The sequence below is a fragment of the Chenopodium album genome, chromosome 10 (assembly GCF_948465745.1).
Source record: "Chenopodium album chromosome 10, dcCheAlbu1.1, whole genome shotgun sequence".
Classification (NCBI taxonomy): domain Eukaryota; kingdom Viridiplantae; phylum Streptophyta; class Magnoliopsida; order Caryophyllales; family Amaranthaceae; genus Chenopodium; species Chenopodium album.
In genome coordinates, this window is record NC_137843.1 from 61496533 (window position 1) to 61511249 (window position 14717).

The window sequence follows — 14717 nt, forward strand, 5'->3', positions numbered from 1 at the left end:
ATCCCACATATAAGGACACTTGCTAAGATTGCACCATGGATTTCACCAGCCTCATTTGACATGTCCTAGTCTTTACATTTTTTGCTGGCCATATTCTCATTGCACTAGTGAACAACCTAAGTTTGTTCTTCTCATACTGTCATGACCCCCCCTTCTCTCTATAATTTTTATTCAATTCCTCCTTTCAAGTTAAGAAAAGGTATGTATGTATATGCATGCATGTATATCTCATTAGAGACATTTAACATGATCGAGTTGCCCCGGTGTCGATCGATCTCTAATCATGCTATTAGATTATTCTATCTGTATGCTGGTAGTAATAATTCAAATTGGGCACACAATAATCTTATCTTCTCTAGATATACTAGCTTGGGGTATACAGTTACAAATTGTTTTTAATAGCCGACCTTTAATTAACCAACTATTACACAACAATTATTTGATATATAGTGCTTCACAAATAGTATAAAGAATGATATATCTTTTATTACCTAAATTCAAACTTGAATTAATAATATTACTTCCTTCGATCACTCCATCTTTAATTCACAAAATATACAGGTACTTAAACTATATATATCCCGTTCACCACTTCTTTACTATTATAATAATTTTGAGCCAACACACACTAATTACTTCTTGTATGTAATATCTTATACGTAGTATTATAATTTAAGAGCGTAGATATCGTAAGAGACAAGCGTACGTCTTAATAATATACTAAGATGTCCATTATACCTTTGAGTCTACATACATACATAACTATGCTCAAGTGATAGATATGTCATATGTATTTGGAAGTTGGACGTTAAGAGATTAGTCTGAAAGCAAGCCTCAGCTCAAATTCTCACCAACAAATTCCTTAAATCCTATCCAATCCATGTAAATGTTGTATGTATTTTTCAATTACCCCACAAAACTTTTGAAACAGAAATAGTTAACAACATACAAGTTGGCTTTATAAGAGTTCAAAAACAACAAAAAGTTGGCTTTTATAAGAGTTTCAATTAATGAATATATTTGTTATTTTATAAAAGAAAAATACAAGTTTAATGAATATATTTGTTATTTTATAAAAGAAAAATACAAGTTACCTTACTGTATATTCGTAATCAATTGTCGCAATTAATAAATAAGCACCACGACTTGATTTTGAAAGTTTTCCATACATGTAGACAACTAGACATGTTGTGATAGCTTTGATTTCTTCTGTTAATTAATTTGGGACCTAATTTCAATTTTTTAATTTATGTTTTAGCAACCTTGTTTAGTACACGTGGAAAGTCTCAAAGCTTTTTGCATTAGCTTTTGCTTCTACCAAATCTTAGTTGCCAAAGACAAACAAAAAACCTTGTTCTTATTCATAATTTTGCTTTATTATTATCTTTAATTTATTTTTTTAAAGCAAAATTTTAGTCCTAAATATACATTGCAGAAAGATCAATAGTCTCTTAAGAAAAAGATAGTCTAGCTCCCTACCTTCCTTTTTACCTCCAAGTATTGTTTTATGCATAGGAGAATGGGAAGTCATGTAGGATCTACCTTCTTAATTATGGATAACTTTTTTCCCTTATCCGCTATATAACATATATTACTACCCCCGTTTTTAAATACTTACTCCACTTTTTTTTTTTCGGCCGTTTTTAAATACTTGCTTCACTTCCTTATTTGAAAAGCTTTTACAGTATTTAATTAATTTATCTCACCAAGTGGATCTAACAATATTAATTTCATATTATCTCCCCTTCAATTCTCTCCACTACTTTTGGTTTTTTATAATTTTTTATTCTTCCACCAACTCTACTACTTCCATATTTTATTACTTTCTCCAATTTCTCCTAAATCTCCACGCATATAGAAATGGAGCAAATATTTAAAAATGGAGGGAGTAATATTAATTGCTCTATATATACTCTCGTATTATTCTATGGTTACATATGTATATTATCTTATTAACATGCACTACCAATTTTATATCGATCAAATTCAATGTTAAAGCTAATGCTGTTATGCATGTAATTTTAGTAAATTAAAATAAATCAAAATCCATATGTACGTGATTGTAAGCTAGAACAACTTTAATTTTGGATTATGGGGGGTTAAGATAGATGATAGAATTGAATAAAGTAGATTTTATTAAAAGCTACTTGCATTGTACATAGCTAATTAATTAACTAATACTAATTGTATAGCTAAAGAGTAAAGACAATTGCATATTTATATTAATTACTACTAGTTGTATAGCTAAAAACAATTGCATACTTATATGATTGGTTGTGTAGCTCCAAAATTGCGATCTAGAAAGTTAAACAAGGCACATTTTAAAAGCAAAAGGTAAAATGGAAGATTACTATTCAACAAATTGATTTTATCATAAACGACAAAAATCAATAATTTTTTTTGGTGGCTATGGACTACTTTCTACAAAACTTATCATTGAGCTAATATTAATTAAAAAATTGACCAAAGCAATACTTTAATTAGTTGATATTGAGCTATATAATGACAAAAATCATGCATATAATTATTATGATCAAATTTGTTTAGGATCGGATACCTCGTCGTGCTTTGCAATTATTATTAATCAAGAATAACTCCATGCAAATATATTAATTAATTGTATAACCTAAGATCCGGATTCCTAATTATTAAACATTTTTTAAATTATATTTAGTACGTGCCACGGTGCCAGCATGTCATACACAAACGTATATACATATAACGGTTATTCAAGGTATATTAGATCAGATATATTGTTGTTTGTTTCTAAATGTGCATCTGTCGTTTACTTTGTTGGTTAATTGGTGATTGATAGTGAAATCTTTAGTCATAGATATCATTTTATTAGAATAAACAAGACAAGATCCATTTCTTTTAATCGCTCTCTTTTATGAAATTGAACCATTTAATTTTGTTTTTCTCTCCTCTATCTTTCTCAATCTCTCTTTTTCTAGTTTTTGTAGTCGGCTAGTCGAGGTACGATTAAGTGCCACTTGCAACTGAACAAGTAGTTTCAATCAACTTCAAAATTTGACTAACTCTAGTGTTTAATGGGATGACAACTGGCAAACTCTTGAAGGTGGTGACGTGAAGCTGAGTTTAATTTCTAGTCTATATTATTGTCATTTGTGACTTGTACGCAGAGGATGATATAAAAATCTAAATTACTCTGTAATATTTTTATGTCGTTTGTCGTAATGTGTAATTTTCATTTACAAAGTTTTTTTTTTCATAAATTATATTAATACGAAATTCTAGTTATTTGACAATAATCAAGCAAATATTATTTTGTCGCTTCTCTAAACATGTATTTTTTTTATTTTTTTTATCTTTTAATTATCCTATCTATAGATTAATTTTGATCACATTTTAATACGGAGTACTACTTTGTAAAATTAAATGTCATTATTCTTTTAATTTTCGTTGGATTGATCGCTATATGTATATTTTCTGAATGTCAAAATTTAGTGATTTTTTTAGATAACATTTATATTAACGGTCAAAGTCATGAATTGAAAATTATTTTAGTCAAATTGATACAAGTAAAAAAAAGAAATAATTCTGAATACATTAATATACCATATTAAGCTCACAGAGTGTATAACAATTATATTGGAAATCGAGATATTATTGTAAGCACGTAGGGTTTGGTCCTTATTAAATTTTAGTATGGCACGTACTATACAAGAATTCAAGGGTAATAAAAACAGGGGGAAAAAACTCGACCTTGGAAATTAATTATTATTTTTTCCTTTTTAAAGCAAAATTCGTGTTTTTGCATGTATTATAAATTCATTTAATTTTTGTATTTATGTAGTTTTTCGATCAATCCTGATCTACATACAAAGGACCACATCATGGCGGGCTTAATATTACAGCATAGTCTTATCAAGACTCAACTAATTTTTTTGGGATGAAGCTCTTGTTTTATTTTGTATTTTTATTTTTATTTTTTGGCTAAATAAAAGTTGGTTTTTTGAATAATTAATCTGTCGATTGCATGCATCAAAACGACAAATTTTATGGGAACTTCATGTCAAATTTGAGTGGAATTCATGTTATAGATAAATCCAAGTTCCATTATTTCTTTTTACTTTTTATTTTATTTTATTTATTTTATTTTATTTTTTTTAGAAAGCTCCATTATTTCTGGTATTTATTTTACAAGTTTTAATTTTTAATTTAAATCATAGGTTTGTCATTTTCTCCTTTCTATTTTTATGCATTTTAATTAGTTTATTGATTGCAAGTGTTCCTGATTTTTTTTTGATGTTTGGTCATTTTATTATAGTTTTCTTTAAACTCTTTCTAATAGTTTGCCAGTGATAATTTATTTTTTCCATGGCATGCATTGGATTCTTATAACCATAAAATTCTTTGACTTTTGTCTTTTTGTGGGTGTTACTAATCAAATGTTCTTACTCATTTTAATTAGGATTTTAAATGTGGATATCAACTAGTTTAAATGATCTTATCATGAAACTTTTTGTCTTTTGAAAGAAATCATGAAACTTATATTATATACTCTAAAATAAATAAATTTTTATTGTCAAAAAAATAATAAAAATTAAATTCTTACTTCTGTGTTTGACTTGTTTAAATAAGGATTGTTTTACAAAAGAATAGGAGCATATATAGTATTACGAGCATCGAATTGATCGATGTAGATGTAATTTGATCTCAAAGTATTATATTTATATCTAAGTACTTTTTGAAAAGGCCGGCCTAATTAAGCCTTGACATCCAAAGAATTGTCTTATGTATAACGGGGAAAGTTTATAGAGTAGATGAGATTTGGCACCTCCACAAACTGTTTTTAATAAATGTAACATTATAATATTCTATCCTTTAAATTCATCTTAAAATATATTATCACAATGAGTAAAACATGTTATACTTTAAAGTTCAAACCTTGTCTTGCATAGTTGTATTAACTTCCTTATTAGTGTACGATTGAGAAGTTTACATTTCAAGCTTAATAGTAAACAATGATAATGATACGATTTTATTGACATTATATACTAGTAGATTTTTAATTAAGGCTCTATCCTCCTCAATATTTAAATTTAAGTTTTAGAAGTAATATGTTGATTATAACTCATTAAAATTCAGTAAGTTCGATAAAAAATAAAAATGATGTTTGTTAAATAAAATATATATCACATCACTAATTCAAATTAGACTATAAATTTCAACAAACAGATTACATTTTGCTTATTGCTTTGAGATTTATGGTCTTACTTGGCCCTATGTAATGATTTTGGTGCAGTGAACTCAATCACATTAGTGGTTAGTACACATCATGTTGTCAACAAAAGTATAATATAATTTTGTATAAAATCTTTGAAATTGGTTTTCGTGGTAAAATCTTGTGAACAAAAATCATCTCCTATTCCTCTCGTGGGTACTAATGTACTATACTTCTTGCAACATCGTACTTAATTTTTCCATCATGCAATATTGTTACTTGTATGATTTAATTGACCATTGATTCATGCGGATTTTACGCCAAGAACATTATGATGTTGTTCTTCAAATAATAATGTTGTCAAGCGTCGCTATCTCGTAGCCTAGCTGCGAGACCAGCTTTATTTATTACTTTATTAGTGATATGACATGATATGATATATATTTTTTTTTCCTATATAATAAAATAAAACAGTAAAATTTGTCAATTACAGTCATTTAAAGTTTGTATTTTGCAAATTGTAGTCATTTAACAAAAAAAATTTACAAATTGCAACCCAAAAGTTCTTATAAATTGTACATTACAGTCCGATTCAACTTTTTCATCGGTTTAAGGGTCAAAAAATATTCGATTAAGGTTTTAGGGGCTATTTTAGTGTTTAAGATCCGAATTGAGCTTGAAATTAGCAAAAAAGTAACGTAAATGCCTTGAAATTGGTTTTCGTGATTAAACCTCAAGCATAACAAATCCCACATGGCCAGTTAACCCCCATGCCATACAGCCATACTTTCCTCGTGAGGCTCATGTGTGTGTTGAATTAATGAATTCTGCTAGTGTTATTTTAACCATGGACCTATGGTACTTGTATTAAATATTTTCATGTAAAACATACAAAGTGCTAATTGTCGAGCCCAACTCTAGTTGTCTTCCACCTGACATTGGGCCACTAATACTAAAGCCCATATGGATTTCTTCGCAGCCCAAAATATTAGAGAAAAAAAAGGAAAACTAACTCTGGATTATTGCCTTCGTTATTGATTTCTTGTAATTAGACAACTTAGCTCAGTTAGCTGTGCAATGACTTGAGGACTCGTGATTTTATGAGGAAAGAACATACATATATCAATGGATATCGGAAAATGAATGTAGACTTAAGTATAAAATAATACGAGTAGTTTGTAAGAAGATAAAAGCAGAACTATGAATTATTACATTTATAACACCATTTGATGTATTATTGTGTTATAAATTCTAAAGTACATGTTTTTATTTTGTGGTAACAACTTCAAAGAAAATTTCGATATGCTAAATTAGGTGATTCAATAAAAAGTACAGTAGAAAAGACTTGAATCGCAATGTTTTATCAACACGCAACATTCTCAAGCATTCAAGTAGGAGTTGATAAAATCATGAAGAACTACAAGCAATTCTTCACACTTTTTATGGTCCAAAATATCCACTCCATGATAATCTCCTTCAGTAAAATGCCCCTTCACATTAACTCCAATATTTTCCAACACCTTAACAAACTCGGAGATACGGTCCACAAGGGGGTCACCACTACACTCCGTGACCAACAACCGCAAACCCATGTCCTTGATCCTTTCTATCCGACTCAATCCATCACCCGCTAACCCTGATAAAGGGTTGCAAAACTCATGGTCACGACTCGCCCCTTTGGGCAAAGAGAGCTCCCAAAACAAATCGTTACCCGACAATGGCAAATATGGATCATTAATCAACCTCAATTCTGACCCGGTACGCTGGGGCCCACCAAAATATGGATGATGCAAAATTACACCTTTAAATTTCAAGGGGTGGAGATCGTCAATTAGATAAGATGCTCTTAATGCTGTTTGATAAGCTATGTTCCCTCCAGCACTTGTTCCCGTCAAAAAACAGTTACTAATCTCTCCATATTTGGACAACCATTCATCCTACACAATACACATAATAAATCAAACAATATATATTTAGACAACAAAAAATTTCACAGGATAATCTAATTAAATTAGTTTTTGGAATCGTAACTATAAAAAGTACAGAGTACTCTATATTGTAAATCTTTTGTTTCTCAATGCATACAACAAGTTGACTTTTAGTGAGTGTAAAATCAAGCTAATATTTTTGTATATATTAAAAATATTTAAGATGTTTACTTCCTGTATTAAATTTACTGAAAAAACACTTTACCTCAATTTTGATAGACATTGCCCCTTTGAGTATAACTAAATTAATTATGTCACATACTCGGTTTGATTGTCACATATACTTTGTATTCTAACCTGATGTCTACTATAATATTTTTATCATTCGATTCAGATTTTTGAGCAATCAAATTTCACCTTTGTTTATTTCAAATAATTTACCTCATATAAAAAAGTTTACAAAATTACTTTGATAGATTGTTGTTAATCATTAAGAAATATTTGTATGAATGTACGTTGTATGATATATCACTTGCTATATTTGACTTTTCAAAGTCAAAGTTCATTAATTTTGACTACAATTTATAGTTAAACAAATTATACCATCATTTGAAATATTGTTAGATTATTTTTATTATAAAAATTGTAGCAAATTAATTTAGCAAAATACCAACCATGTTAATATTCGTAACACCAAAGAATTAAAATGAATACTTTTTTTATGACTTAACAAATACGGAGTATTTCTTAAGTCAAATAACTACCAATGAAAAAGACTAAAGACTAGACTAAAAGTATGGAAGAACTTACAGTTGGATCAGAAGTTTTATGCTCCTTGTTAATCATCGAAGCACGAACCCACTTCACAGCATCCATAGCATCATCATAAGCAGCTGGAAGGCGGTGCTCAGGTGCCAACCGATACTCAACAGACACAACAATCACCGACGCATGTAATGCAAGTGCACAACACAACAATCACCGACGCATGTAATGCAAGTGCACAACAGATATCATGATTATAGAAAGAATCGACATGTAAAAGAACAAAACCACCCCCGTGGTAGTACACCACGATGGGGAGCTTTCTAGAAGGATCCGATAACGCAGATTTGGGGAGGAAAACACGAACGTAAGTATTGTAAGTCGAGTTGAGGGTAAAATCTTTAGTAAGAACAGAGGAAGAAGAGTTGGGATCTGGTGTGACAGGTGTAGATGGAACATCAAGGTATCTAGTAAGTGTACCATCTGGGTTAAGTTTCGATTGGAGGTATTGGTATGGATCAACGGTGCAGATTGGAGTTGACTTTTGTTCTTCACTAGCCATTGTTGGATCTGAGTCGTTGATTGGTTTTTTCTCTCTCTCTCTCCTTTTTTTTTTTTTTTTGGTAGTTTTATAAGAAGTAGAATTTGTGGTTTGGAGGATATAATGTGGGTATAGCGTTTGATTTGTATTGTACATTGCATGAAAATTTTGCCACCAAATGAGGAATATTATTATTGCATAAACTTCAACTTGTTATTTTTTTGTTTAAAAGTCAAAAGTTTCATTAATTGATTATGTGTAGTCCAAATTAATGACGAGTAAGTAGTAGATGTTTCTATTGGTTTTTATTTATTTATTTATTCCAATACAAACAAATATGACTAGCAAATTTAGATATTAATCAATAAGCCTTACATTCAAGTGTCTTGTCAATTAAAGTAATTATAGTACTAATTAATCTCAATCGCACTATCATGATTATCCATCTCTTGTGTCTATACTATGTTCGTTGTGATTTTTTTTTTTGGAATATATTTTTAAAATATTGGTAATGAAAATATTTTGGTCCTCTCTTATACTCAAAATATTGTCTTCATAAGCTTAAAAATACATATCAACTTATAAATTAAGACGGTAATATATTAGATATTTACGAACACAATTTTAAAACTAGATCTTAAACACCCCCACTTTTTTCATTTTAATTTTTTTTTTTTTTTTTGGGCTAATATTATGAGGCATTGGTCATGGTGGGCCCCATTAAGTGGTGGTGAAAGTTATTTTTTTATTTTATTTTATTTTATTTTTGTTAGTGATAAAATACAAATTTTAAAAGATTTGGTGTAAAAAAAAAAAAACCTCTATAATGATCATATTGAAGCTCATATTAAGTAAAAGTGAACTATTAAAGTAGAAAACCATGGTTGATTCCTAGACCGATGCATGCCTAACTTTTATGGAAAATCTACGCAGTTGCATGCACGTTGACATTTATAAAAAAAAAATAATAAAATAAAATCCTAGATTGGATCTAGAATTTTGGTACGGAGTAGGTTTTCATACTTGTATTAGAAATTCATTAAGTTTATTTCAAAAAAAAATAAAAAATAAATAAAAATCATCTAGTGTGTTCTTATTTTTATGACAACAGAATTCTAAAGTCAATACTACGTATATTATTAATTAGGATGGTTTGTTTAAAAAAAAAAAAACACTGTAGTTAATTCTGATAGAAAGGCCCAAGGAATATGGGCTCAAGTTTGTGAGTCTACATTATTGGGCCATACATCATTTTTTTTTGGTTAAAGGCCATATATCACTCGATATATTGAAATGCAACAAAAAGATAACATGCGCATTTAAGGCTGAGTACATAATTAATGCAAGCTTGAGTATAAAAGCATTAAAAACATTCACTAAGTTATGTAAGTTGAAAAAACATTGCGCACAAATTGGTAGAGCTCTTGAGCTTTAGTACTATTGCCAATAAAAACACCATGGTAAAATCCTTTATCAAAATTACTAACGACATTCACACCTCGTTTCTCAAGAAATTCGAACACTTCCACTTGCCTGTCGAAAATAAAATCCCCATCACAACCTGCTATAGCAATCCGCCAACCCAAACCTTTAATATTGTCCAAATTGCTGGATCCGCCACCAAATATTGGGTTAAAATAAGGATTGTTCAAGTTAGCTCCAAGGGGCAAAGATAAATGCCACAAAAAATCAATCATTTTTTGTAAATTACGGTACTTGACACGATTCGGATTTGATCCACCAAAGAACGGTTGGATTAGTACCAAACCTCGGATAACCAAGGGTTGAAGCTCACGGGTTAGAACAGACGCTCGTAATCCTACGTTGTAAGCAATGTTACCCCCTTCACTCTCCCCCATTAAAATGCACCTTGAAGTATCCCCATACTTACTCACCCATTCATCTTTGTTTTCTTTTACCCAATACAAGGCATCCAAAACGTCGTCGTAGGCAGCAGGAAGGCGATGCTCGGGGGCAAGCCGGTACTCAACGGAGACAACTAACACGTTAAGGTTATTTGCCGTGTTGGAGAGAAATGAGTCAACACTAGGGATGGCAGTGCTAAGTATAATGAACCCGTCACCATGGGCGAAAACAATTATTGGAAGGTTAAAGTCATGTTCCGACTTGTTGGGTAAGTAGAGTCGAACCCACGTTTTTTTAACGGGGTTTAGAGGGACATCTCTAGAGAAGGCAATAGTAGAGGAAGTGTTGGGTGGAACGGTCGGGTAAAACTCCTTAATTCGAGTGATTGAGCCATCCGGATTCGGAATAATGTGGAAAAACGAGTAAGGATCAATTAGAGGTTGAGCATTGGATAAAGAAATTTGGATTGATACAAAACTTGTAATTAGGAACAAGAATGCTAGTAGTTTGGTTAGTTTTTTCATTTTTAGCTTAGTTGCCTTAGCATAAATTTTATGTTAGAATCTAAGCTAATAAGTAAAGAAAGTTGAGGAAAAAGTTAGTTACATTTCATTATTGCTCAACTGTGAAAGAGGATCAATAATTGAAAATGATGAGATATGAGTTTGAAAAAAATACCATATAGCCATGCTTGTTGACAGTAATGGGTCCATTTTGCTTGTTAAAGTTGTTTGTCATATTGTTAAGACTTGCGCCATTAATTACGGAGTACATTAAAATAGAATAGAGGATAAATTTAATTTGTGTACCATTATCTAGAGTATAATGGACACGGCGGTTGGTGATGAACAATGTAGTGGAATTAAGCTTATAATAGGCTATTCTGTATAAAGTACTCTCTCTGATTTATATTAAGTGTCTCACTTTTTAAAAACGGTTGTTGTTTTTAGTGTCCCAGCCCCCAGGCCATTATCAAAAGTGTACCATTAGTAAGGATTAATGGTACGGTGTTTATTGTTAGATTTTTCTCAGACGCGAGCTTATAAGGCCCTATGAGCTTCACTTGCCCATTTTGATATCCATAAAAAGAGGACTTAGTGATTTGAAGCTTTCAATAATTAATCTACCCTGATGCCTTACTCCAATAATTGCACTATTACCTTACATGGAATGTATATTATGACTAATAAAACTATATTTTCCATTGTCCATCAAATTTGAGGATGTCTATTACTAGCTTATCCAAATTATTGAGTGATTCAAATCAAATAAGCTGGATATAGATTTTATTAAAAAGGGTCATACAAGTTGTGAGTAATTAATACTTGGGTAATTGAATATGTTTTCTTTTATGAGTATCCTACATCAAATCATTGAAAACAAATGCGGATGCAATGTGAATTCAGCAACTTTGCATAGACTAGTAAATTATTGGCCAAAAATCACATTAATGGACTCCATTGTCTCCATATAATTTGAAATATGTGAGTCATGACTCATGACGACATACTACAATAAAATAACATGCACAATTATGTGCATTTTCGCATTCAAGAAGTTACATAAGGTGAAAACACATTCCTTACAAATTGATATAGCTTTTGAGCTTTAGTAGCATCACCAATAAAAACACCATGGTAAAACCCTCTACTAAAATTACTAACGACATTCACTCCTCGTCTCTCAAGAAATTTAAACACCTCCAATTGCCTGTAAAAAATAAAATCCCCATCACAACCCGCAATTGCAATCCTCCAACCCAAACCTTTGATTCTATCCAAATTACGCGATCCACCACCGTACATAGGGTTAAAATAAGGATTGTTCCAATTAGCTCCAATGGGTAGAGACATATGCCACAATAAATCATCCACTGCTTGAAAATTACCATCATTGGCACTCTTCGGACTTGATCCTCCAAAAAATGGTTGGATTAGAACCAAACCTCGGATAATCAACGGCCTTAGCTCGCGGGTTAGAACCGACGCTCGTAATCCTACGTTGTATACAATGTTGCCCCCCGCACTCTCGCCCATCAAAATGCACTTAGAAGCATCCCCATATTTTCTCACCCACTCATCCTTTTTATCCTTCACCCAATACAAGGCATCTAAAACGTCGTCGTAGGCAGCAGGAAGGCGATGCTCAGGGGCAAGCCGGTACTCAACCGAGACAACTAGCACTTGAAGTTGGCTCGCCGTATTGGAGAGAAATGAGTCAAATTGAGGGGTGGCAGTGCTCAATAGAATGAACTGACCACCGTGTGCAAAAACAACTATTGGAAGGTTATAGTTATTGGACTTGTTGGGTAAGTAGAGTCGAATCCACGTCTTTTTAGCAGGGTTAAGGGGGACATCCCTAGAGAAGGCAATATTAGAGGATGTGTTGGGTGGAACGGTCGGGTAAAACTCTTTGATTCGAGTGATTGAGCCATCCGGGTTCGGAATTATGTGGAAAAATGCGTAAGGATCAATTAAGGGAGGTTGAGCATTGGATAAAGTAATTTGGATTGATACTAAACTTGTTATTAGGAACAAGAATACTAGTAGTTTTGTTGGGTTTTTCATTTTTTTAGCTTAGCTTAGTACAAGTAGAGTATAATTTTTGTGATTTGAATCTAAGCTAATAAGTAAAGGAAGATTGAGAAAAGTTGGTTGCATTTCATTAATGCTCAAGTGTGAAAGAGAATCAATTATCGAAAATGATGGGACATAAGTTTGAAAAATTCATCTTTGATGACAGTATTGGGTCCATTGTGTTTGTTAAAGCTGTTTGTCACTTCTTGTGCTACACTTTTGAATTAAAATTGAATAGATAATTTTTGTACCGTTATCAGATGGGAGTATGGACTTTACTTAAATTAATGAGGAGCAAAAGGTACAAATATTCAATAACCAAGGAAAGAAAATACACTTTTCACAAATTCAAACAGCTTTTGTGATTTAGCAAGTTCAGTAACAAAAACACCATGGTAATCTCCTTTACTAAAATTACCAACGACATCTACACCACGTTTTTTTAAAAACAAAAATACCTCTACTTGTTTGTCATAAAGTCGATCTCCATCACAACCCGCTATTGCAACCCGCCAGCCCAACTCTTTAATTTTATCTAAATTACTTGACCCACCTCCAAACATTGGATCACAATACGGGTGGTTCCTACTAACTCCGAGTGGTAGAGACAAATTCCACATAAAATCCGTAATCATCAACGGTAAACCAGCCGAATCGGGTAGCCTCAACTCGGATTCGGTACGATTTAACCCGCCAAAAAATGGTTGGATTAAAACCAAACCCTTAATAATCAACGGCTTAAGCTTATGATTTAAAATGGACGCTCCTAATCCTAAGTTGTAGGCTATGTTACCCCCTGCACTCTCCCCCATCAGAATACACCTTGTAACATCCGCATACTTGTTCACCCACACGTCTCTTTTTTCTTTAACCCAATGCAAGGCCTCCAAAACGTCGTCGTAAGCCGCAGGAAGGCGGTGTTCGGGTGCCAGCCGGTACTCAACCGAGACAACCAACACGGTGAGGTTACTCGCCGTGTTGGAGAGAAACCAGTCGAAGTTAGGGGTGGCAGTGCTAAGGATAATAAATCCGCCCCCATGGGCGTATACTATGATTGGTAGGTTAACGAGGTCGGACTTATTGGGTAAGTAGAGTCGAATCCACGTGTTTTTATCGTGGTTGAGAGGGACATCCCTAGAGAATGCAGCAGAAGATGTGTTGGGTGGTACGGTAGGATAGAATTCCTTAATTCGAGTGATTGAACCGTCGGGGTTTGGAATAAGGTGGAGTAATTTGTAAGGATCGATGGTGGAATTTTGTGCTTGATTATGGATTGGTAGGATTGCTAAGATTGTAAATAGGAGGAAGAATATAGGTAATTTTGAAGCATCCATTGTTGTTTAGATTAATGTTGAAGGTGCTTTCAAAAAAAAAAAAAAAAAAGAATAATGTTGAAGGTAACTAAAATACTTGATTTTAATAGGAAAAGTATGATTTGGATAGTCCAAAAAAATGACTGTATTGTTATTGTTGTTGGTGTAATTACAGCTGTCCCAATTACTCGAAATTTTATTATGTCATGATATTTTTATTTACGACCCATTTGTTTGGAGTGATAAGAGATGGGATCAAGAGTTATAATTTATAATCCCTTGGCATTTGTTTAGGAGGATTTGGATGTAATCATTCCAATTCTATGGAGAAGTATTTTATGCTACATTTTGATCTGACATTATTCTAATGAGTGGCGGACAGTAATTAATTTAGCAACCTAAATAGGCTTGTATGATATCTACTAGACTATATGTTCTTTCTATTCATTGAGAAATCAACTAATACACAATCCATAGTTTAAGGAGAGCATTACATTTTGCCGTGTAAAATCTAATTGAGCATAATATATTACCTCCCTT

General features: G+C 32.0%; 1 protein-coding gene and 3 pseudogenes across 1 annotated transcript; all 4 read right to left on the minus strand.

The window, feature by feature from the left end:
* Positions 1 to 6455: 6455 nt before the first annotated feature.
* Positions 6456 to 8539, minus strand: LOC145564480 (carboxylesterase 1-like). The gene is made up of 3 exons (XM_081624783.1): positions 8107 to 8539; positions 7927 to 8069; positions 6456 to 7125 (listed from the first exon to the last, which is right to left on the minus strand). The coding sequence occupies exons 1-3, from the start codon at positions 8441 to 8443 to the stop codon at positions 6568 to 6570; spliced, it is 1038 nt and encodes a 345-aa protein (XP_081480909.1). The 5' UTR covers positions 8444 to 8539; the 3' UTR covers positions 6456 to 6567.
* An 877-nt stretch (positions 8540 to 9416) lies between these two features.
* On the minus strand, positions 9417 to 10812 carry LOC145565659 (carboxylesterase 20 pseudogene; annotated as a pseudogene).
* Positions 10813 to 11809: 997 nt separating this feature from the next.
* Positions 11810 to 12989, minus strand: LOC145564481 (carboxylesterase 20 pseudogene; annotated as a pseudogene).
* Positions 12990 to 13147: 158 nt separating this feature from the next.
* LOC145564483 (carboxylesterase 20 pseudogene) lies at positions 13148 to 14336 on the minus strand (annotated as a pseudogene).
* Between the last annotated feature and the right edge of the window lie 381 nt (positions 14337 to 14717).

Excerpts from the sequence above, each read along its gene's own strand:
- LOC145564480 (XM_081624783.1), bottom strand. The coding sequence starts at position 8,443 with ATGGCTAGTGAAGAACAAAAGTCAACTCCAATCTGCACCGTTGATCCA. Across the intron at positions 8,070-8,106 it reads CTGTTGTGCACTTGCATTAC|ATGCGTCGGTGATTGTTGTG; the intron begins ATGCGTCGGTGA and ends CACTTGCATTAC. Across the intron at positions 7,126-7,926 it reads ATAAAACTTCTGATCCAACT|GATGAATGGTTGTCCAAATA; the intron begins GTAAGTTCTTCC and ends TGTATTGTGTAG.